Below are 22,916 nucleotides of genomic sequence, written 5' to 3' on the forward strand. Positions count from 1 at the left end.
TCTCAGTTAACATAAAAAGACGAGATTCATTCGTCAAGAATCATAAGCTACAACACTTAATCATAGTCAGAGGGTACAAGTAAGTAATCAGGAAACAATCAATAACAATATAAATAGTAAGGATACAAGCAACGAAGTTACACTCCTGCAGTCCTAAGTGGGAGGAGATGGATGATCTCAAGGATGAGAAGACTAATAGGAATAGTAATGTAGCCTTAGTGAATGGTTTCATGTGACAAAAGAGGTGTGTGTGTAGTATAGTATAGTATTGTGTTGTAATACAATACAATACAACAATACAATACAATACAATAAATATAAGAAGCAAATTTCCAATCTTTGGATGTGGAGAAAACAAATAGAGCTTGACAGAAGATGCTAAAAAAAATTTTTTTAAAAAATCTAATTTGGAAAACAGACTTTTCAGCCAAAAAAAGCAGACTTAATTTTTTAAAAAAAAAAACATGTGTTGCATTGGCCGGGAATCGAACCCGGGCCTCCCGCGTGGCAGGCGAGAATTCTACCACTGAACCACCAATGCTCCGATGTGGAAGCGCTTCTCGCATCTCCTACTGTTAAACCTAAAGTTGGGATTATTTTTGCTACCCCAAAACTCTATTCTTTTTTTTTTTAATCCGGGCAATTTTCTTTTTCTATTTCTCCCAATCCTGGCCAATGATCTCTTCTCAAACTCCCAGCCTGCCTCGAATTGCAGCGCATCTCAACCTGGGGGCCTTTTAAAGAGGGGGTGAACTTCAACTCCCAGAATTCTCCAGCACACACACACAAAAAAGCAATGCCAAGCCAAGCTGCCTGGGGAATTCTGGGAGTTGAAGTTCCACCCTCTTAAAGGGGCCAAGTGTTGTTTTTTTTAAACCCTGCCTGAAAGTGGCCCTGGGCCTGCAATGCTTCCAGCGGGGGGGGGGGGGGCAAAAGACGCTCCCGCTCTCTTGGCGCAAAACGGATCTCCCCTGTCAAAATAAAAAAAGAATAAAAATGAGGTTCCACCGAGATTTGAACTCGGATCGCTGGATTCAAAGTCCAGAGTGCTAACCATTACACCATGGAACCGGCGACGCTTCCGCTCTCTCCTCCGCCTCTCTTGTCTGCCGTTCCAAGCCGACTTGTTTCTCACGTTCTCATGGCCTCCTGGAACACGGGGGGAAAGAAGCAGGCAGAGCCGGGAGCTTCCATCGGCCCTTTGCCTCTGGGTTCTCGGCCCCAAAAGGAAGCCCGGCTGATCCCCAGGGAGCGGTGGGGAGAGGGGACCACCTGGAGATCATGTCATGTCATGTTATGTCATGTCATGTCATGTCATATATATTACAATGGTATGCTATGGTATTGTATTACTTTATTAATTATATTATTATGTTATGTTATGTTATATTGTATTATATTATATTATAATATTATATTATAATATTGTATTATATTATACATTACATTATATTATATTTATTATATTACATATTATATTTATTATATTATATTTATTATAATTTCTTCTCTTTTATTATTATATTATATTTTATTACATTATATATTACATTATATTATATTTATTATATTATATTTTATTATATTTTCTTTTCTTTTATATATTATTATATTATATTTTCTTACGTTATGTTATGTTATATTATATTATATTTATTATATTTATTATATTTATTATATTTATTATATTTATTATATTTATTATATTATATTTATTATATTATATTATATTATTATATATTACATTATATTATATTTTTTATATTATATTTTATTATATTTTCTTTTCTTTTATATATTATTATATTATATTTTCTTACATTATGTTACGTTACGTTACGTTACGTTACATTACATTACATTACATTACATTACATTACATTACATTACATTACATTACATTATATTTATTATATTATATTATATTATATTATATTATATTATATTATATTATATTATATTATATTATATTATATTATATAATATTTATTATATTATATTTATTATAACATTACATTACATTACATTATATTGGTATGGTACGTTATTACTATACTATTACTATTACTTATTACTATTACTATTACTATTACTATTACTATTACTATTACTATTACTATTACTATTACTATTACTATTACTATTACTATGCCATGCCATGCCATGCCATGCCATGCCATGCCATGCCATATCATAATGGTATCAGAGGTGGGTTCCTACCAGTTCGCACCTATTCGGTAGAACCGGTTCGTCAAATCTACTGAACCGGTTAGAAGAGGTTCCACCAGTGGACCCGGAAAGCAGGCCACACCTACAGAAGAGGCTCCAAAAATTTTTGGAAACCCACCGCTGAATGGTACGGTATGGTATGGGATTGTTGCAGAAAATCAGGAGATTCGGACTGCGAGATCAAGAAAAAGCTTTATTTGGCCAACTAGTTCAGATAGAGAGAGCAATTTCTAACATCTGAACAGCCTTCGAATCCAAACCCGCATTTTTACAGTGCATTCAGAGCATCAAAAACACGGAAATATTAAAGCATTTCAATGGGCTAAGTTACTCGTTTCATTCTGGCTTTGGGGGTTAAGCCCTAAGTCTGACTCCAGCTGACTTGGCCTACTTACAACAGGTAAGTCGCCCTTTGACATTTGAAACTTCCTGGGTTCAAACTTCCTGCTTTTCTTCAAGACTAGAAAATGTACCACGAGCTGGAAGGGCTAGAGGGGCCCCCCAGAAATCCTCTAGTCTGACCCCGTTTCATGTTCACTCTTATGTCCAAATCTCGCTTTATGTCCTGCCTTAGTATGATATGTATGGTATGGTATGGTATTACATTACATTACTTTACTTTATTCATTATATTATGTTGTGTTGTTATGCTATGCTATTCCTATTCCTATTCTTATTCCTTTCCATATTTTCTATTCTGTTCTGTTCTATTCTATGCTATGCTATGCTATTCCTATTCCTATTTCTTTCCATATTTTCTATTCTGTTCTATTCTATTCTATTCTATGCTATGCTATGCTATTCCTATTCTTATTCCTTTCCATATTTTCTATTCTGTTCTGTTCTATGCTATTCCTATTCTTATTTCTTTCTATATTTTCTATTCTGTTCTATTCTATTCTATGCTATGCTATTCCTATTCTTATTCCTTTCCATATTTTCTATTCTGTTCTATTCTATTCTATGCTATGCTATTCCTATTCTTATTTCTTTCCATATTTTCTATTGTTCTATTCTATTCTATTCTATGCTATTCCTATTCTTATTCCTTTCCATATTTTCTATTCTGTTCTGTTCTATTCTATGCTATGCTATTCCTATTCTTATTCCTTTCCATATTTTCTGTTCTATTCTATTCTGTTCTATTCTATTCTATGCTATTCCTATTCTTATTCCTTTCCATATTTTCTATTCTGTTCTGTTCTATTCTATTCTATGCTATTCCTATTCTTATTCCTTTCCATATTTTCTATTCTGTTCTGTTCTATTCTATGCTATGCTATTCCTATTCTTATTCCTTTCCATATTTTCTATTCTGTTCTATTCTATTCTATGCTATTTCTATTCTTATTTCTTTCCATATTTTCTATTCTATGCTATGTTATTATATCTCCCTCCGCTTTCTTTTGCTGCTAAAAAACGGAGGAATTTAGGGATTTTTTTTGGGGGGGGGGAAAGCCGGAGAGATTGCTGTTTTAACATAGAAGAACAGATTTGTATTTATTTATTTTTAAACATAGATGGATGTAGTCAGCCCCTTACCCCTCTCCGAAAAACAGAGATTTGGCAGAAAAAAAAAGGGGCTGGGATAAATAGGAATATTCCCTTGTTTGCAGCCCCCTTATTCTAAATCTAAGAGCAGCACCAGCACAGGCCGGGTTTGAGTCCTGTTAGGATGGTTGGCAGCGCCCGCTGGGGGGTGGGGGTGGGTGGGGGGCTTAGCATGATGGTACACAGAGGCAACCCGTTGGGCTTGTATTGTGGTACAAATACACAATCATTTTACCAAGCTCTTTAGGAAGACACCATTCTTCTGCAGTCGACTTCTCGTCCTTCGAAAGCTTCTGGTACATCCTCGGGATTCAGAGTACACGCAGTCCTCGATTTACGACTCAAAACTTGTTAAGTGATACGTTTGTTAAGGGACTTCTCCCCCCCCCCCCACACACACCTTTTGCAACTCTCCTTGCTGTAGTGGTTAAGGGAGAGCACCATGGGCCCTACATTTCAACCTTACAAATGTTCCATTGCCTACGGTTATTTCTCGGTTTACAACAGTTCATTTAACAACCAGTTTACAAAGGGACTGGAAAAAAAAGCGTGACGTGATCGTTTTTCACACAGCCGTTGCAACATCCACAGGGTTACTTGATCAAAAGTTGTGTGGTGGCCTGTCGGCTGACTCAAAAGGAGGACAAGGAGGAGGCGTGGAAGTAAGGGTCGGCATCGAGGCAACCGGAGAGCTCCAGGGGGAAGGAGGGAAGGATGGGAGAGAGACAGGAGACTGGGCCGTCCGTCAGCCCCCAGATGGGGAGTCAGCACCCCCCAGGTCAGGAGGTGGCGGATGAGGAAGAGGAAGGACAGCTGGGCCCAGTGCCTGACGCGCAGATGCAGAGATGGCTGAGGAGAGGAGAGCAGTGGAAATCTATGGGCCGGTCCTCGGGACGGAAGAGTCCTTACTGCTAGCAAAACTCCACCTTAGCTCTGGGAATAACTTTTTGCTGGGCTGTTGGTACTCCTAGTAAAGGAAGCGTTGAGTTAACGTTGAGCAGCTTTGTCATATTTGGGGAGCTGGGACAGAACGGGTGGATACGTATTTATGATGGTTGCAGTGACCTGGGGTCGTGGCGTCCTCTTTGGTGACAAGCAAAACCAACAGGGAAGCCAGATTCGTTTGACCACCGTACTAAATTAACGGCGGTGGTTCACTTAACAACGGTGGTTGAAAGGTCATAAAGTGAGGCAAAATTAACTCCACTTGTCTTGACCAGCAACAGAAACGTTGACTTCAATTGTGGCCGTACTTCGAGGGCTGCCCTAACTTAACAATGGCCGATGGAGCATGTTCAAGATGTAGAACAGGGGGGTAATTTCTCCGAAGGCAGCTGGTTCTCAGCGGAATAATATATACATCAGTCAGTCATCTTAACAACCCCAGAATCCTTTACAGGATGGTGTCTGGGCAACTGAATGGAGCAGAGCGTTCTCATTGTGCCCAGAGAGAAAAAGATCTGCCTCTACCTAGGATTGAACTCACAGCCTCCCAACTGTGAGGAGAGATCTCCAACTCTAGCCTACTGCACCACGCAGCATTCAGGCTTTTATCATCTTTTAACAACCCCATAATCCCTTGCGGGGTGGACTCTGGGCAACTGAATGGAGCTGAATATTTACTGACCGGATACCTCACCTGTCGCCAATGAGGAGTTTAGTACAGCAGATATATATTCTCATTGTCTCATTGAGAGAGAAAAATATCTGCCTCTACCTAGGATCGAACCTACAGCCTCCTTATTCTGAGGTGAGATCTCCACCTCGAGGCCACCGCTCCCCTCATAATACAACAGTCACAGTGCGATAGGAATATTTTTTTATTATTAAAGATGGAAACTTATACAAACCAGGAACCCCGATTACAAAACAACCAAACCCACGGAAGAGAAGGCAACGTGGCAACGCGGCTTTGAAGCAGTGGGGAGCTTAAGGGGATTAAAGAAAAAAAAAATCTGTCCCTTCTAAAGGCTGAATTGCAAGTTTCAAGTCCAGTGGGGGGAAAAAAACAGTGGTTATTTGCTCTGTGGGTTTGCCAGGAGTCGCCTGATGTCCTCCTTTAGATGGATCAAAGGCCAAACTCGGGAAAGGAAGCCAGCTGTTCTCCAGGTGAACCCTCTGTTGAGGTGAGGATCTCCACACCTCCCTCCCATGAACGCCTTAATGAATATAAAAAGGAGAGATTGTAATTGTAAAGTGTAATTATCTTCTCAAAAAAAACCAAAAAAACCTACTAACTCTTCCAAATTGGAAGAGCGAGTAGAACAGGCGAGGCGAAGGAGGGTTCCTGCTTTGGAGAATAGAACCGGACTCGCCCTTTTCAAAGCAACAGGTGTTTGTGGCAGGCGGCATGCCTTCCTCGCGGGCCTCCACTATCCCGAAATAATTTTGGAACCAAACAGGTGAACCGCACCCCTCTGGAGGCAGATGGCTGCTCCTCTTCCAATTATCTAGATATAAAAATGGCTTTGTGTGTGTGTGCGGGTGGGTGGGCTCCGGCATAACTCTGGAACGCCTGGAGCAATTTCAACCAAACCTGGTACACAGGTGACTTAACTCTCTTGGAAACCAATACTGTGGGGGGTAAGACGCCCCTAAAACACCTCAGGGTGTGTGTTCTGTTTAAGATACAGCCTGTTGTGCCTTCAAATGGCTTCTACTATACTGCCATAAAATGGCTTCTACTGTACAACGCAGTGGAATTGCCATGGTAAGAGATTAACAGTACTCCACAAGGGGGCTCCCTCTAGTAAGGGGGGAAATCCAACATTATAAATTACGTTTGGTCCGGACCTTTTCCCCCTATAAATAAATACCCAGGTAACACCGGATTATCAGTTAGTTGAGGATAAAGAAAGAAAAATGCAATTCCACTGAGACACACAGCACCAATGGCCATCCCTCTTTCATTCTGGATCAGTTGGAAATCGTTCTGAGAGCGCCGATCTTTTGGTCCGCAGGATGAAGCCAAAGGAAAATACAGCCCTTCTTGTCTTGGTAGAACTTCCACAATGCATCCGATCAGAAAGGAAGACTTCTCTCCTCCCTGCCCCACCAAAGACACTTTTGGGGGTCTTCAGCGGGATCTTAAAAAAAAACGTAGAATAAAAGAGAGTGCTTCGCCATAAAGCACAGAATTACAGAAAAAGAAATTACAAAAATCGGAATCGGCTGGAGGTCAGCGAGAGGATCGTCGGGAAGGGACGTTTAGTGAACCGTCCTCTCCTTCTGCCTGTGGTAATCTGGAAGGGAAAAGGCAAAAATGAAGGTTAGAAGCTCAAGAGTCAGAATGAAAAACCCAACAGCCTGCTACGGGCGGGCAAAAGTCAGTGTGAACTCCACAAGAGGTGGATGACGACAACCCCCCCCCCCTCTTTTTGTAATTGCTACCAACAACTGGCATTCCGCAGTGGGCACAAAGGTTCTATTTCCCCAGCCTGGCACAGAATCTGACAATTTTCCTAGAACAATCCTCAAAGATGCCAGTCCTATAAACCTTCTGAGAGATATGAATATCCGATAGATTTCTGTTTTCCTCACCAGGCCTCACGGGGCGAGCCACCGGACCAGCAGGAGGTGTGGCTTCCAAAGATTTCCTCAATCTCCAATAGGCAATCAAGATTAGGTTAATACCCAATGGTTACTCCTCCCACACTTTCTCTTCGGAAACTAACAGAGTTGGAAGGGACCTTGGAGGTCTTCTAGTCCAACCCCCTGCTCAGGCAGGAAACCCTACACCCCTTCAGACAAATGAGTGTCCAACCTCTTCTTAAAGACTTCACAATTTCTGGAGGCATGCTGTTCCACTGATTAAACTGTCGGGAAATTTCTCCTTAGTTCTAAGTTGCTTCTGTCCTTGATTAGAAATAGCATTTAGACTTATATACCGCTTCATAGTGCTTTTACAGCCCCCTCTAAGCGGTTTACACAGTTAGCCTATTGCCCCCCAAATTTTGTGTCATTTTCCTCACCACTAAAGGCGGAATCAACCTTGAGCCTGGTGAAATTTGAACTGCCAAATTGCAGGCAGCTACCGGCAGGCAGCCAAATTTAGCCTGCAGTACTGCACTCTAACCACTGTGCCACCGATTCACATCACAAATGATGTGAGCCTGTGAATTACCCAGGACACTGTATGTATGTATGTATGTATGTATGTATGTATGTATGTATGTATGTATGTATGTATTTGAGTTCTAAAGCTGCCTTATCTGTGGGCAGCTGACGATTCAAAAAGATATATTGCAGTTAAAAACCTTTAAAACATTTTAAAACAATAAAAACAGTGAAAACCATCGAAACAAATCATTTAAAAAGGTTTTGCCATATAAGAGTACCAACAATACTTACTGTAAGGAAAGAAACGGACTCTCATAATGATTTCCCGCGCGGTTTTCAAGATCTCTACAGCCTGGGAAAGAGAGAGAGAGAGAAAGAAGGAAAAAATGTTGATTCTTTTTAACAGCAGCCTAGTGGTTCTCAGCCAGTTCTTTTTATAAATAACACAATGCAATGAACTCCCTAATCTCTAATGTTTGGGACCATCCCCCTCATTCGAACAGCCAAGCTCCTCCCGACAAGGTGAAGGCACCTCTCACCTTGCTGTGCTCAATATCTTGGAAGTCCACGTCGTTCACAGCCAGGACCTGGTCGCCTTCCTGCAACCCGGCTCGATGAGCGTCAGAATCCGGGATAACCTGAAACGGGAGAAATGAGAGCTCACCACAACGCAGAGAATGGTCAAAAGGGCCTTTGGTTTGTTGTGGCCCGCGGAGCTGGCAGCAGATTTGGAGAGTGAGGAGGTTGGGGAGGAAGATGGGCCAGTCCTGGAGTCTGGGGAAGGCTCTCATGAGGGCTCTGTGTCGGAGACAGAGAGGGGGCCAGGGCCGTCCGACAGTTATCAGCTGCCTTCGGAGTCAGACATCAGTGAGGCAGAAGAACAGCTGGAGCCTGTTCCCAGTGTGCGCATGCGCAGAGTTGCCAGATGAAGGGAACGGCTAAAGAACAGGGATCGACTTGAGAGTAAGGCCACAGGTGGACGATGAATGGCCCCTTCCAGAGGAAATAATATGTGATTCTCTGAGACTTCTTGCCAAGTTCTGCAGATCTCGGCCTGGCAGCTCTCCAAGCCAGATAAGGTCTGTGACTGTAAATCCTCCCTTGAAAGACTTCGCTGGATGGGAAGGAGCAGAATTCACAGTCAATTAATAAAAGGGGTTTTTGTCAGGATAAGGAGCTTGCTTCCTGCTCTCGGGAAGCCTCGGTCGGAACATTCTCCAACTTGGGACAATCCAAATGGATAATAGATGTTAAAGTTCAGAATCAGGGCATGTGGGGGGTGGGGTGTTGCACAAAGCCAGGGAGGAGGGAGGCCTGTGCATTGTATTGTTCCTTTTGCCCAGAAATATATCTAGATGTACATTTGCAATATTTTAGGATTTTACATTTCATATTTTGCTATGTTTAATCACTTGTGTTTTTATCCAAGTTTGATGTGGATATGCCTTACGGTAAATAAATAATGCCCAGGAAAACAGAATAATAGGGGGGAAAAATGATCTGGATAAAGGGAAAATAATCAAAAAGGGGATTGAAAAGGCCAAAATGACAACCTGCCTCTCATTTTAAAACCTGAACCACCGGGGAATCTGCTAAAGAAGTTACATATATTCCAATATATTCCGTTCGGGGGTGGGTTGATGCCGGTTTTATTACTGGTTTGCAACCGCGCGCATTCCAGACGCGCTCTGCGCAGTCACTAAAATCCAATATGGCGGCAGGGACGGAACTGGTTCAGGGGCGTGTAAGGCCTGGGTCGCTGCCAGTTCTGTGACATAGGCCTGAATTCCACTACCGGTTTGGCCGAATCGGCAGCAACTAATCTGAGATTCAGTTTCTTTTCCCCCCAAGTTTTTTATTTTTTACAAATATATCAAATCAATGGGTGAACAGTGTGGTACATGGGCACCATACATTCAAATCCAAGTAAAACTGATAAAGTTAATCATAATTATTACATTCAATCAACTTATGTTTTTCTAATAATAATAATAATACACATTTATATTAGGTTGCAATCTATCGTTATTCAACTATTCCATGTTTCCTCTTGTTATTACTTTTACTTTATTATATAAAAATGTCTCCCCTAATATTCCCCCTTCTCTTCTTTCTATCCCTTCTTCTAGCTTCCTTTCAGTTTCTGATGAATCACATCCTAACGGTGCAACTTAAATTTTTGTTTTGAAGGAAACCGCACAAAACTAAGTGGCATTTCTTTCCGTGTAAAAGTACAGAAAGAAAAGGAGGGAAAAAAAACTTGACAGGTGCTATCCTAGAAGACTGGATCTCATCCGCCTACTTCTGAATTGCAGTTTTTCAAACAGAAATGGGATTATGACTAAATAGGCCACAGGTGGCTGGCTAGAGAAGATGGAGATTTTGCAACCAGCCTGGGATCGAAAATCCCAATTCTATGTGCTTCTTAAGGAGGAAGGAACCTTGGCCAGGAGCCAGAGGGAGACGAATGAAAAATGTATACCTTTGAGATGAAAATGCCCAACTGAGAAGCTTTTCCTCCTCGGATGTTGAAGCCCAGCTAGGAAGGAAGGAGAAAGTTGGCATAAAAATGGAATGGCTCTTTTCAAGCTCTGGGAATTTGCTGCTCAACACGGATCTCCGAGGCCACATTTCGACCCTGAAATAGTATAGGTTCTCCTGCTTGAGCAGGGGGCTGGACTAGAAGACCTCCAAGGTCCCTTCCAGCTCATTCCTTCTAACCCATCTCTTAGCAAGGAAGGCTCAGCAACCAGCAGCACCAAAAATACCCAGGATGTATTTTTCAGAAGTAACCCCACTTTACCAAGAAACGGTGATCAATTATGATCAATTCTGACCTCCCCAGAGATACAATACAGCACTACTTAATTTACGACTGGTCTCAGGGTCATAGGTCTACAGTTTGTTTATTTTTTGGCTGGAAACCAGCTGTTTTCCCCCCCTGTTCCAGGAAAAAATGTTCAATTGTGGACAATGGGTTCACTTCATGACTGCAGCATTCATTTTACTGCTGTCAATTTTCGCTGAACAACTGCCACCCAAAAAGTTCCATCAAAATCAGTCATGGTCACATGAGGTTCGAGTTAATGACCAGCCCGACTTAGGGACTGTAATTCTGGGCTCAATTAGGGTCATAAATTGAGGACGACCTGCAGCAGAGAGAATACAGTGGTTTTAATCCCGTTTGAAGCCTGCCCTGATTTCACACATCCAAATCCACTTGCTTGCCTTCCTCAATAACTTCTTTGACCCCCCCCCCTCTAGGAAGGAGCATCTGCTTCCAGACTCCAAATCCAGAAAAACCATAAGCTTTTTAAGACTGACTGACCAACTTATCCAGCAGCTGTGCAGAAGGACTTCGATCCCTCCCGAGGAAAACCAACATTTGAACAAAACTGCCCACAAAAAGACAAGGAGCTATTGCTCACCCCCTCAGTGCTACAATTCCCATCCCTTCTGGCTGGGGATGATGTGAATTGTTGGAGAATGCCAGCTTGGGAATAGAGGTGCCTCTTTGCCCCACCCTCTCTGAGAAGGAGTCACATCTCACCTGAGCCCCCGAAGGCTTTTTCAGGATGATGGTCCGAGGCAGGAACTGGGTTAACTCGTTGTTGTAATCCGAATGGTAAATCCTCTAGGGGGGAAAAAAATTCAAAGGATACACCTAGAAATAGCACCGGGGTTTCCATTCTTGGAAATATAAAATCTTTCTCGCAAGTACCCCTTTTCCCCTGGTTATGCCAGGAGAAAAGCATCAGAATTATTAGGTTTGCTGCAAAAAATGTCCCAGGATCCACAGCGACCCACCTCATGAGGGGGGATCCAGGTCGGAGGATTCTCATATGGAGGAAGGAAGACCACTGGGTAATCATCGTAGGGGATCCGGCTACCGCCTCCCATATCCATGTTGGCTCGGTCCAGAAACAAGAAAGCTCACCAACGATTCCTAGCAGGAGAGATCAGTGAGATTTCCACCCATAAGTTCCCCCATCATGAATTAATGCTTCCCTCCCCTTTCCAGACAGAGATAAACAAACAGTAGCTGTTCTTGAGGATATTTGCACAAGAGAATCAATGATTCCCCTCCCAAATACCATGCCCCCCTCCCCGTTTCAATGGCCGCCAAAGCAGTAGCAAAGCGGAGGCTGACATCATGTATGTATGTATGCATGCTGGTCTTGTTGTATTCGGGTCTTTTCCTGGGTAAGATTGAGATTATCTTGGCAACGTTTCGGCAAGGTCTCACTCGCCATCTTCAGGCTGGTGTTTTCGGCTTTGTGCTTGTGCGAGTAAGGAGTGGTCGGAGCTGTCATCTTTCTATAAATCTTGGTGGGTGGGTGTGGAGTGCTGGCTTTGTTTCATTCAGTGGATTGATTGGCTGTGTGAGTGTATCATGATTGGTACATTGGTGCTGGCTGTGTGTCTGTTGTTGTTTTGTGTTGTAACGGCAAACAACGGACACACAGCCGGCACCAATCATGATACAACCACACAGCCAATCAATCCACTTATTGAAACAAAGCCAGCACTCCACACACACACACACACACACGATTTATAGAAAGACGGCAGCTCTGGCCACACTTTAAGCCCAAAACACCAGCCTGAAGATGGCGAGTGAGACCTCGCTGAAAGGTTGCCAAGACAATCTCCCCCTCCTCTCTCTCCACCTCCTCATGTATATATATACATCAGTGGTGGGTTCCGGATCCCGTAGCAACGAGTACGGTACAACAGGGCAGGGCATCCGCCACAGCACGCGCATGCGTATTTACTGCCCATGACACTCCAGCTGCTCAGCGGAGTGTCGCGCAGGCACCATACACTCGATGCGCCCGTGCGGAAGCCCCGATCGGCTCAAATACCGGTAAGGAGGCAGGCGGGTGGGCCCTCCGGACCACCATATTGGAACAGTACTTGGTGCTCCCAGCAGGCGCCGTAATGCCTATACCGGGGCCTACCGGTCATAACCCACCACTGATATACATGAAGACACACACACACACACACACCCATTTCATTTTATACATGTACAACGACAATAAAGGCTATTATGATTATTACATATACATATACACACGTATACATGTCTCTTTGTGTATGTATTATATTATGTATATATATATGTATATGTATGTGTGTGTGTATATGTGTGTGTATATATGTGTGTGTGTATATATGTGTGTGTGTATATATGTGTGTGTGTATGTGTGTGTGTATGTGTGTGTGTGTATGTGTGTGTATGTGTGTGTGTGTGTATGTGTGTGTGTATGTGTATGTGTGTATGTGTGTATGTGTATGTGTATGTATGTATATGTATGTATATGTGTGTGTGTGTGTGTATGTGTGTGTGTGTGTGTGTATATATATATATATATATATATATATATATATATATATATATATATATATATATATATATATATATATATATATATATATATATATATATCTATCTGCTGATAACAGATAAGAGCCTGTGGCCTAATGGCTAAGATGTCTGCCTAGTATGTAATATAGCCCAGGTTCGAATCCCAGTAAGGGTATGGCTAGCTGATGAGAGCTAAATAGCTTGAAATACATCTATACTAGTCTCCCTTTATTTATTTATCAGCACAAATATAACATATATATATTCCTACATACAGTAAAGACACTCAGAGCAATTGTTATCGATATACACATATTTGGACACCCATGGATAGATAGAAATGGGGGCCTCCCTGTCCCTAAGGCCTTGCAGTCGTAAAACGAGGACAAGGAAGGAAGTAAAGAAAACGACGAGCCCCGAAGGCGCCGGCCGCCTCCCCTCCCCTCGTTTCCCACCGCAGAAGCGACGCTCTCCGGCGGCGTCTCTCCAATCCCCGCAGCCCCGGCTCTTCCGAGGACCGACCTGGCTCAGCCTCCAGTCTCTGGGAGTTCCGCAGGCCGCCCTCGTCGCACTCCTTCCGCGGCCTGGCTTCCAGGGAGGGGACCGCCGCGAACCGGCCTCGCCCTCCTGCGGCCTCCCCTCAGCTCAGGGAATCGACCGCCTTCCCCGCCGGCCTCAGCGGCTGGTCTGAGGGAACGCGAAAGGGCCCGCCTCCCTTTTTTTCCTTCCTCCAATCCAAGAAGGCGCTTCCTCACCAGCCAAGCCAATCGGAAGGAGGGAAAGCCAATTCCCTCCTGCTATTGGGCCGACTGTTCTTGCCTGACGGTAGAGACGGCGCTCGGATTGGCTGGATACGCGAGGGAAGGGCGCTAAGGGGGGGATTGCCATGGCAACGCCGCCGGGCGGCGGGTGAGGTAAAAAAAGGGCGCCGCTGACAAAGCGCTTTTTTTAACCATTTAAAAAAAAGACCCGCTTCATCCATCCCACGTGACACACGGGCGGGGCTGAAGGGGCGGCTTTGACATCGACGTCCGACGGCGCCATAGAGTCCTGAGGGATAGAGCAACGCCAGTCAGGAAAATGGCGGCTATGCCGTTTACTTCCCTCAGGGAGCAGAGAAGGCCTTCACCCTGTGCGCCGCCTTCAGAGAAGCATTTGCGGGAGAAACCGTCCCGCAAATGCTTCTCTGAAGCCCCTTCCGGCCCCAACCACCACATTTGACACTCCTTGGGGGGGCTTCCCCGCCTCCGTAGCCTAGGAAACCATACGCACGCACGGGCGCGCGCATGCGTCCTGACGTCGCGGCCGACGTGCCCCGCCCCCCCGAGGCTTGCCGCCACATTTAAACGTGGGCGGACCCGAAGGAGGACCGCCTTAACGGTCGGCCGGTGAGGCGAGCCGCGTTGCCGGCGGCGAAGCTTCTTTTCCCCACCTTCCGCCGGAGCCGCGCGCTTGGAAGGCTTCGGGAACCCGTCGGAGGGAACAACAGGCGCCTTTTTTCCCTGAGGCGCCCATCGTTTCCCGCCTTTTTTGTGTATTTGTGAGGGGGTTGCTTCGGTGGGCTTTCCTCCCCCCCTTACCAAACAACAACCCTGCGAGGTAGGCCTGGGCTGTCATTCCGAGGCTTCCGAGACCGGGCGGCCTCCCCCTGCATTGTGGCCCTTCGGAGGAAGGAACCGCCCGGGGTGGAGGGTTGGGGGGGGGGGGGAAGGAAGGCAGCCCGTGGCCCGGAGCGGGGATCCTCGCCTGGCTTCTCTTCCAAGGGGATTCCTGGATCTTCGTTCCTCCTTCGTGGCTTCGCCGGGGCTGTTTCCACTTTTCCCCCCCATGACTTTTATATTTTGAAAGGGATGCTGTTAGAAGCTATGCCCCTTTTAGGAAGTTGTCACCCCTTCTTCCCCCCCCTCCAACCTTTTCTCCCAAAATTGACAAGCTTGGCCAGCGATCCCCCCCCAACCTTTCTGAGGGGGGGGGAGAGGGTGTGAGTGGATCTTTCGCACTCACGACACACCCACACCCGAATCTCAAGCCTGGAGGAGAAGAAGAGGAGGTCCCAAGACAGGGAAGACACGTCAACCCGTCTTCAAGGATTTGAAGAGAGAAAGAACGGCTTGGAGCTCTTCCAGAAATCGGGAAATGATTAGCTGAAATGACAAGGAAGCGGATTTTGGTTGGATCACAGTAAAGTGAGCCGAGGTGGCACAGTGGGTAGAGTGCAGTATTGCAGGCCACTTCAGCTGACTGCTAGTTCAGCGGTTCAAATCTCACCGGCTCAGGGTTGACTCAGCCTTCCATCCTTCCGAGGTGGGTAAAATGAGGACCCGGATTGTTGTTGGGGGCGATATGCTGACTCTGTAAACCGCTTAGAGAGGGCTGAAAGCCCTAGGAAGCGGTATATAAGTCTAACTGCTATTGCTATTAGAAAACAAAAAATTCCTGAGAGGCACTGAAAGGCTTGGGAGGGCCTGGATTTTCCTTCATGGGAAACCTTTAAACAAATGTTAGACCAGTGGGTTGTGAGCAGTTCAGAACCAGGCTGCCTGAAGCAATAGCAATAGCAGTTAGACTTATATACCGCTTCATAGAGCTTTCAGCCCTCTCTAAGCGGTTTACAGAGTCAGCATATCGCCCCCAACAACAATCCGGGTCCTCATTTCACCCACCTCGGAAGGATGGAAGGCTGAGTCAACCTTGAGCCGGTGAGATTTGAACCGCTGAACTGCAGATAACAGTCAGCTGTACTGGCCTGCAGTACTGCACCCTAACCACTGCGCCACCTCGGCTCTTTTGGGGGGCTGCAGCTTTTGGGGGGCTGCCTGCAGCTTTTGGGGGGGCTGCCTGCTGCTCACGTGAAACCATCCCTTTTCCCTTCCAGTCCACAAAGCTGGAAAGTTTGGGAAACTTTATTTTTTTGAAGGGAAATAAAAGTGATGCTCCTTTGGGGAACAGGTCACCCCCCCTGTTTTTCTCCCGCAATTGAAAAGCTTGGGAGATTTGGGCTGGGCTGAATGGCCCTGCTTTTGACAGCCAAAGCGATCCGTGGTTGGGTGAGAAATTGCAGGGAAGAATAGAATTGGTGACTTTTTTTTTTTTTAAACTGAAGCGACCACGACTTCTTTTAGTTTTTGCTTTTGCAACGATCAACCTTGAATTTTCACTTCGGTCGTTTTCATCGGAGGCTTAATACCGATTTGATTTACAGGGGAGTTTTCCAGTAAGGTTCTTTTGGACGTTATGTTTGCAGGCACTTTTAGCCGTGCAGTTGCTGGAGTTGACTGATTTCAAGAAGCTAAATAGGATGGTTAGCATTTGGATGGAACTCCAATGAAGAAACCCCAAAGGGGTTAGCTTAAACCAGGATGTTCTCCTACATCCTAGAAGGCAAAAGCAAGCAGCCTCTGTACTTTTGCCAAGAAATCCATATGACTGCATCTGTCAGATCACAAGGAGCTGAGCCCAGCTTAAAGTTTCCTTTTTTAGACTAATAATTTCCTAATATTAGGAATGTGTCAAGGAAAATTCTCAGGTAGAGTCTTCTGGCGATAGAGTCATGGCAACTGGGTTTCTTGTTGGTGCAAACTCACCTCAACACAGACTGAGGAAGCAAAATGTTTCAAATCCAAGTCCAGTTGCCCTGACATAACCTCTATGTAGTGTTAGCAATATTCATTTGAGGAATTCAGTTATCAGCCTGCCAATAGATAAGTCAGTGTTGTTTTTGATGGGAGTCTCAGCTGAGGGATATGTGTCTGTCTGGTGTCTGACCCATGTAGATCACGCCTGGAGTGTGGGAGATCCATCTCCATGATCTTCAGTGGGAGACACGGCCCTTAATTAGGGGAATAGCTGATTTATTCACTTAAAAGCCCCTTTAAATTCAGTGAGAATATTGTAGTTGTAGTTTCAGAGTTTTAAAATTTCTGTTGTACTTTCCAAATATTGACAGACCAACTTAATGAAATGCTCAGGAAAGCTTTTTTAACTAGATTGCCTTTGTGTACTACATCTAGAATTTACTTTTTAAAAGAATAAAATAAGTCCTGATTTGGGGTGGTGGTGGTACTCCTTATACAGTTGATTGTCACCAACCTATACGTGGATGCCAATGTTTGGAAATTGCTGGCGGGGAAAAAAAGGATGCTTGTTTTAATAACATTTGTGATTTCTTTCAGGAAGGTACGAGAATATACAATGCCTAAAGAGGAAGACCGTGTAATTCCGGTGAAGGTAGCATTGAGATGCCGCCCCCTCGTCCCCAAGGAAATCGCGGAGGGTTGCCAGATGTGTTTATCTTTTGTCCCTGGAGAGCCACAGGTGAGGGAAAATTTTCAGCTGGGAGATGCTCTGACTTCTAAAATTTTATAGCTCTTCTGGCAATGTCTTACTGTAGGAAGTCCTCAATTTAGAAGCATTTGCTTACTGACCTTCCAAAATTACAATGGCAGCATGGTGGATTTGATTTAAATCAAGTCAATTTCAACCATCATTTTTAAAGAGCAGCTGTCATCTCTGTCTGGCAGCAGCTCCTCCTCTGACCTGCTCTGGACACACCAACAGTCTCAATATTGCAGAATATTCAGCTTCATGCTACATAAGTAAGCCCCATTTCATGCTGAAGAAACTAAATTATTAATTTATCTTAAATGGAAAACTATCTGTAGATACTTTTTTTTACTCCCAAAGCATTTCATTAAAATAAATTTGATTAAAAAAAATTTAAAAATCTGATTTTTTTAATTAAAAGTCATCGCTTTTTATCCGCCCTGAATGGCAGTGAGGAAAATTGCTTGTGACCGTATTTCGCACTTTCAACAGTGGCAGCATCCCTGTGGTCTCGTAAACGAAATTCGGACCCTTGGCGACTGACCTGCAGTTATGACGGTCGCAGGCCTCCGAGGTTATTTGGCCCCCTTTGGCAAGCAAAGGCAATGGGGAGGAAAGCCAGATTCACTTAACAACCGTGTCCAGAGAGCTCGCAAAACGAGGCAAAACTCACCGGCTAACTATCTTGCTTAGCGTGGAAAGTGTGGGCTCCGTTGTGGCCATAGGACGAGGACTAGAGGGTAAGGCGAGATGACAGGATGGTATGGTTACGGCTCTTCTCTTTCTGCTCCTTTTCTGCAGGTGATTCTAGGCAAGGACAAACCTTTTACATATGACTATGTCTTTGATCCATCAGCCGAGCAGGAGGAAGTCTTCAACTCCTCCATCGCCCCTCTTGTAAGGGGGATTTTCTCTGGTAAGAGCCTCTAGAAGTGACATTTCAATCTCGGGAGACACGCTTCATCTTTGACGTTCCCCCAAAACATGTACAGATAGTCCTTGACTTACAACCGTTCCATTTAGAGACCGTCCAAACTTACAGCGGCCCTCGAAAAGTGACTTACTCCTGTACCATTGATAAGGGACTGTTTAGACTCTTTAAAAACATCCAGTGGTGGGGTGCCCATAATTTCTGAAGAGAAGCTGTTCCACTGGTGAATTGTCTTCACTGTTAGGAAGTTTCTCCTTATTTCTAGATTGCTTCTCTCCTTGATTAGTTTCCATCTATTGTTTCTTGTCCTGCCTTCAGGTGCTATGGGAAATGTTGACCCTTCCCCATCTTCTTTGTGGCAGCCCCTCAAATACTGGAAGACTGCTATCATGTCCCCCTAGTCCTCCTTTTCTCTAGACTAGCCAAACCCAAATCCTGCAGCCATTCTTCCGATGTTTTAGTCTCCAGGCCTTTGATCATCTTAGTTGCTCTTCTCTGTACTTTTTCCCAAAGTAAGGTAAAGGTAAAAGTTCCCTTCGCACATATGTGCTACTCGTTCCCTGCTCTAGGGGGCAGTGCTCATCTCCGTTTCAAAGACAAAGAGCCAGAACTGCCAAAGACGTCTCCGTGGTCATGTGGCCGGCATGACTCAATGCCGAAGGTGCACGGAACGCTGTTCCCTTCCCACCAAAGGTGGCCCCTATTTTTCTACTTGCATTTTTTACCTGCTTTCATACTGCTAGGATGGGAGAAGCTGGGACAAGTCACGGGAACTCACTCCGTTACGCGGCGCTTGGGACAAGTAACGGGAGCTCCCTCCATTACATGGCGCTAGGGATTCGAACCGCCGACCTTTCTGATCAACAAGCTCAGCATCTTAGCCACCGAGCCACCGCATCTCACTTCCCCAAAGTCTCAACATCCTTTTTTGTAGTGGGATGACTAAAATTAGTTGCGGCATTCCAGATGTAGCCTTACTAAGGGTTTTATAAATACTGACCTTGGTTCTATGCTTGTCTCGCTACCCAGGCTACAATGCCACGGTTTTAGCCTACGGGCAGACAGGCTCCGGGAAGACCTATTCCATGGGCGGGACGTATACGTCTGACCAAGAGAACGACCCCACAGTCGGAGCCATTCCACGGGTCATCATGCTGCTTTTCCAAGAGCTGCAGCAGAAAGTGGAGTGGCAGTTTGCCTTGAAAGTCTCCTACTTGGAGGTAAGTTTCTATTCAGAGGCAAAGGATGCCAGCCCTGTGTCACAGACATACTTATTCAGGTTTTTTTTAAAAAAAAATTTCAAGCAAGGCTGTAATTCATTAGGAGCCAGGCGGTTTTTGAACGGGTTGGGCATTGGACCGGTCAAGAAGAATTGGATTGATTGGCTATTTGAGTGGGGTCCTGAACAACTAATTAGTTTCCCCCAGAGAAGCGTGTATTTGTACCTCAGGGATGAACTATTGGTGCTCTCTGAGCGTGGCTGTTTTCTTGCAGACATTTCATGACCCTACTAGGTAACATCATCAGGGTTAGAGGGAAGTGGGGTTTGCGGAGAAGAGGAGGACTGAGGAGTCCTTGGTGCTCTCTGAGCTTGGTGGTTTTCTTGCAGCTGTTTCATGACCCAACTAGGGAGCATCATCAGTGGTAGAGGGGAATAGGTTTTGCAGAGTGCAGGAGAAACAGAAGGAGAAGACGAGGAGAAATGTGGGGCCTTTTGTGTTGTCTCAGCTGGGTTGTTTTCTTGCAGACATTTCGTGACTTGATTAGGTAACGTTATCAGTGCTGGAAGGGGGCGGGGTTCGCGCTCTCTGCTTGCCCTGTCAACATTAGTAGTAGGAGTTGCCTGATAAGGCTGCTCCTGTTAGCTCTGAGCTGGTGGTTCCTTGAACTGGGGTGGTGTTTACTGCTTTAATCGAACCATAACACTACAGTTCAATAACATAATAAACCAAAGCCTACTAACAACACACTTAAATCAGGAGTAAGCAAAAAATAATAAATATCTGGAAGTAGAGTTTAGAGTTTTAGAGTTTTATTGAACACTTATAGGCCGCCCTTTTCCCTGAGGGGACTCAGGGCGGCTTACAATAATGAGGGAGGGGAGTGCAAGACAAGACATAAAAGAAAATGTGAGTAAAAAATAATTAACAATAAAAGCACAACATTCACTCAGCATTCGGGCGGGGAGAGAGTAAAGTCCTATCCCCAGGCCTGACGGGATAGCCAGATCTTGAGGGCCGTGCGGAAGGCCTGGATGGTGGTGAGGGTGCGGATCTCCACGGGGAGATTGTTCCATAGCGTCGGAGCTGCAACTGAGAAGGCTCTCCTCCGCGTAGTCGCCAGTCGGCACTGACTGGCGGATGGAATTCGGAGGAGGCCTACCCTGTGCGATCTGATGGGTTAAACCGTTTGTGGTGCTCTTTTCCCAAAAGTTTCTCAAGCATGGATTTGCCGATGGGGGTAGCAGGGAAAGCTGACCAATAAATGACCAGCACTGTCCGTTGGCCACCAAACTACCAGTGAAAAGTTTTCAGTAAATAAATATATTTGAAGAACAATTTAGAAACATTTCCCTAACCGTTTAAAGGGTGATTATTTTAAGCAGGCAGCCTGCTAGCTAGCTCTTTGGCCAACATTGGACTTCCAAGCTAAAATAGTTCCACATAAACTCTGTTAATTTATTTGAAAACAGATTCTCAGCTAATGTAAGGCCACGCAGCTTTTATTTATTGCAGAGTGTGGGAAACTATGGCCCTTTTACGATCTCTGAAGTTTAACTCCCAGAATTCCTTTAACTCCCAGTGTTAAAGTTTACAGGTCATTAAAGCATAGCGGGCTCAAGGATTCTGGGAGTTGAAGTCCACAGGTCCTTAAAGGGGCCATAATTCCCCGCTCTGGTTTATGGCCTGCTTTGTTCAGCTTGTTTGCCTTCTAACCCCTTCAGATTTACAACGAAGACATCTTAGATCTCTTGGCAGCGGGCAAGGAAAGAAGTTCTCAGATAAGCATTCGAGAAGACCCCAAGGGAGGCATTAAGGTAGGATACTTTCTTCATACTTTACTAAATCTAAGGGAGAAACATCGAGTATCTAGAAATCAGATGAAATTTCCTGGCAATTAATCAGTGGAACGACGTCGTAGATGCTCCGACATTGGAGGTTTTTAAGAAGAGATTGGACAACTCTTTGTCTAGGATGGCATAAAGTCTCCTGCCTTGAGCAGGAGGTTGGACTAGAAGACCTCTGAGGTCCCTTCCAGCCCAATGGTTCTATTTCTAAATGATTGCAAGTGCGGAATCACACCCTTGTGTCTCTCGAGGGCTGGAGCCCTGGAGCAAGTCTAATAAAAGAGGATAAAAATCACATTTTACGACGTCACAGGCGTGGGCCGAAATTCAGCCTGGCGTTTTGGGATGCCAGCCTCGGGAATACGAGGATTTTTTTTCCCCCCCACCTCCTCTTGCTTCCACACAGATTGTGGGTCTGACTGAGCACATGGTCTCAAGTGCCCGCGAGACCGTCCTCTGCCTGGAACAAGGCAACAACTCCCGAACGGTAGCAGCCACTGCAATGAATACGCAGTCCTCCCGCTCCCATGCCATCTTCACCGTGTGCGTGGAGCAGAAAAGCAAGGCTGATGAGTAAGAAAATAATCTTTATAACCAATCTTTTTATGGGGCCTTGCAGCCTTTTTGATAAGTTTGCTCTAGTAGAAACCAGGAGACGGCGATGAATTCTAGGTCCTGCCTTAGGCATGAAAGCCGGCGGGGTGACTTTGGGTCAATCACCAGGGGACTGTGAGTTATAGTTCTACCTGAGACATGAAAGCGGTGTAAGTGACTGGGTCAATCACTAGGAGATAGTGAGTTATAGTTCTACCTGAGGCATGAAAGCAGTGTGGGTGGCTTTGTGTCAATCCCCAGGAGACTTGAGTTATAGTTCTACTTTAGGCATGAAAAGCCGGCCGGGTGACTTTGAGCCAGTCCCTCTCTCTATTCTACTCAAATCAACTCACAGGGTTGTTGTGAAGAAAACAGGAAGAGAAAAGATTATGTACCTTTGCCACCTTGAATTGTTTATAAAAAAAAATGATAAATGCGGGATTAAAAAGAAATCTAAATAAACAGGAGTTCTTTTAGGGGCACGAGAGATTGTAGGACAGGAAAACACCTCCTTGTTTTGTTCTTGTGGGTTTCCTATTTATTTATTTATTATTAAAATTTATATGCCGCCCAATCCCGAAGGACTCCGGGCGGCTTACAAAAGGAGAAAGAGGAGAAAGAAAAGGAAAATAAGAAAAAGACAGTTTAAAATTCACAAAACACATGCATTCGTCCTAATCGGGGCTGGACCTCAACAATGAGGTCAACAGCCCCAGGCCTGCCGGAACAGCCAGGTTTTAACAGCTTTCCTGAAGGCCATGAGAGTGGGTAAGATCCAGATCTCTGGGGGT

The 22,916-nt window shown here is 44.8% G+C and overlaps 2 protein-coding genes and 2 non-coding genes across 4 annotated transcripts in view; 1 reads left to right on the plus strand and 3 right to left on the minus strand.

The window, feature by feature from the left end:
* Window positions 1-470: 470 nt before the first annotated feature.
* TRNAG-GCC lies at window positions 471-541 on the minus strand. Its single transcript has one exon. It is a non-coding gene; the product is annotated as a tRNA-Gly (tRNA).
* A 458-nt stretch (window positions 542-999) lies between these two features.
* Window positions 1,000-1,071, minus strand: TRNAQ-UUG. Its single transcript has one exon. It is a non-coding gene; the product is annotated as a tRNA-Gln (tRNA).
* Window positions 1,072-6,735: 5,664 nt separating this feature from the next.
* On the minus strand, window positions 6,736-13,901 carry PDZD11 (PDZ domain containing 11). The gene is made up of 7 exons (XM_032237325.1): window positions 13,733-13,901; window positions 11,647-11,785; window positions 11,390-11,473; window positions 10,322-10,378; window positions 8,379-8,477; window positions 8,131-8,191; window positions 6,736-7,022 (listed from the first exon to the last, which is right to left on the minus strand). Exons 2-7 carry the CDS (start codon window positions 11,743-11,745, stop codon window positions 6,988-6,990), a joined length of 435 nt encoding a protein of 144 aa, XP_032093216.1. The 5' UTR covers window positions 11,746-11,785; window positions 13,733-13,901; the 3' UTR covers window positions 6,736-6,987.
* Window positions 13,902-14,575: 674 nt separating this feature from the next.
* KIF4A (kinesin family member 4A) overlaps window positions 14,576-22,916 on the plus strand; it is a 47,236-nt gene continuing 38,895 nt past the window's right edge. The window contains exons 1-6 of the mRNA XM_032237322.1: window positions 14,576-14,809; window positions 17,383-17,524; window positions 18,335-18,449; window positions 19,494-19,684; window positions 21,409-21,501; window positions 21,938-22,104. Of these exons, the coding sequence (XP_032093213.1) occupies window positions 17,402-17,524; window positions 18,335-18,449; window positions 19,494-19,684; window positions 21,409-21,501; window positions 21,938-22,104 (689 nt within the window). The 5' untranslated portion in view covers window positions 14,576-14,809; window positions 17,383-17,401. The remainder of the gene's footprint in view (window positions 14,810-17,382; window positions 17,525-18,334; window positions 18,450-19,493; window positions 19,685-21,408; window positions 21,502-21,937; window positions 22,105-22,916) is intronic.

This window comes from Thamnophis elegans, chromosome Z, assembly GCF_009769535.1.
Source record: "Thamnophis elegans isolate rThaEle1 chromosome Z, rThaEle1.pri, whole genome shotgun sequence".
NCBI classification, from domain to species: Eukaryota; Metazoa; Chordata; class Lepidosauria; order Squamata; family Colubridae; genus Thamnophis; species Thamnophis elegans.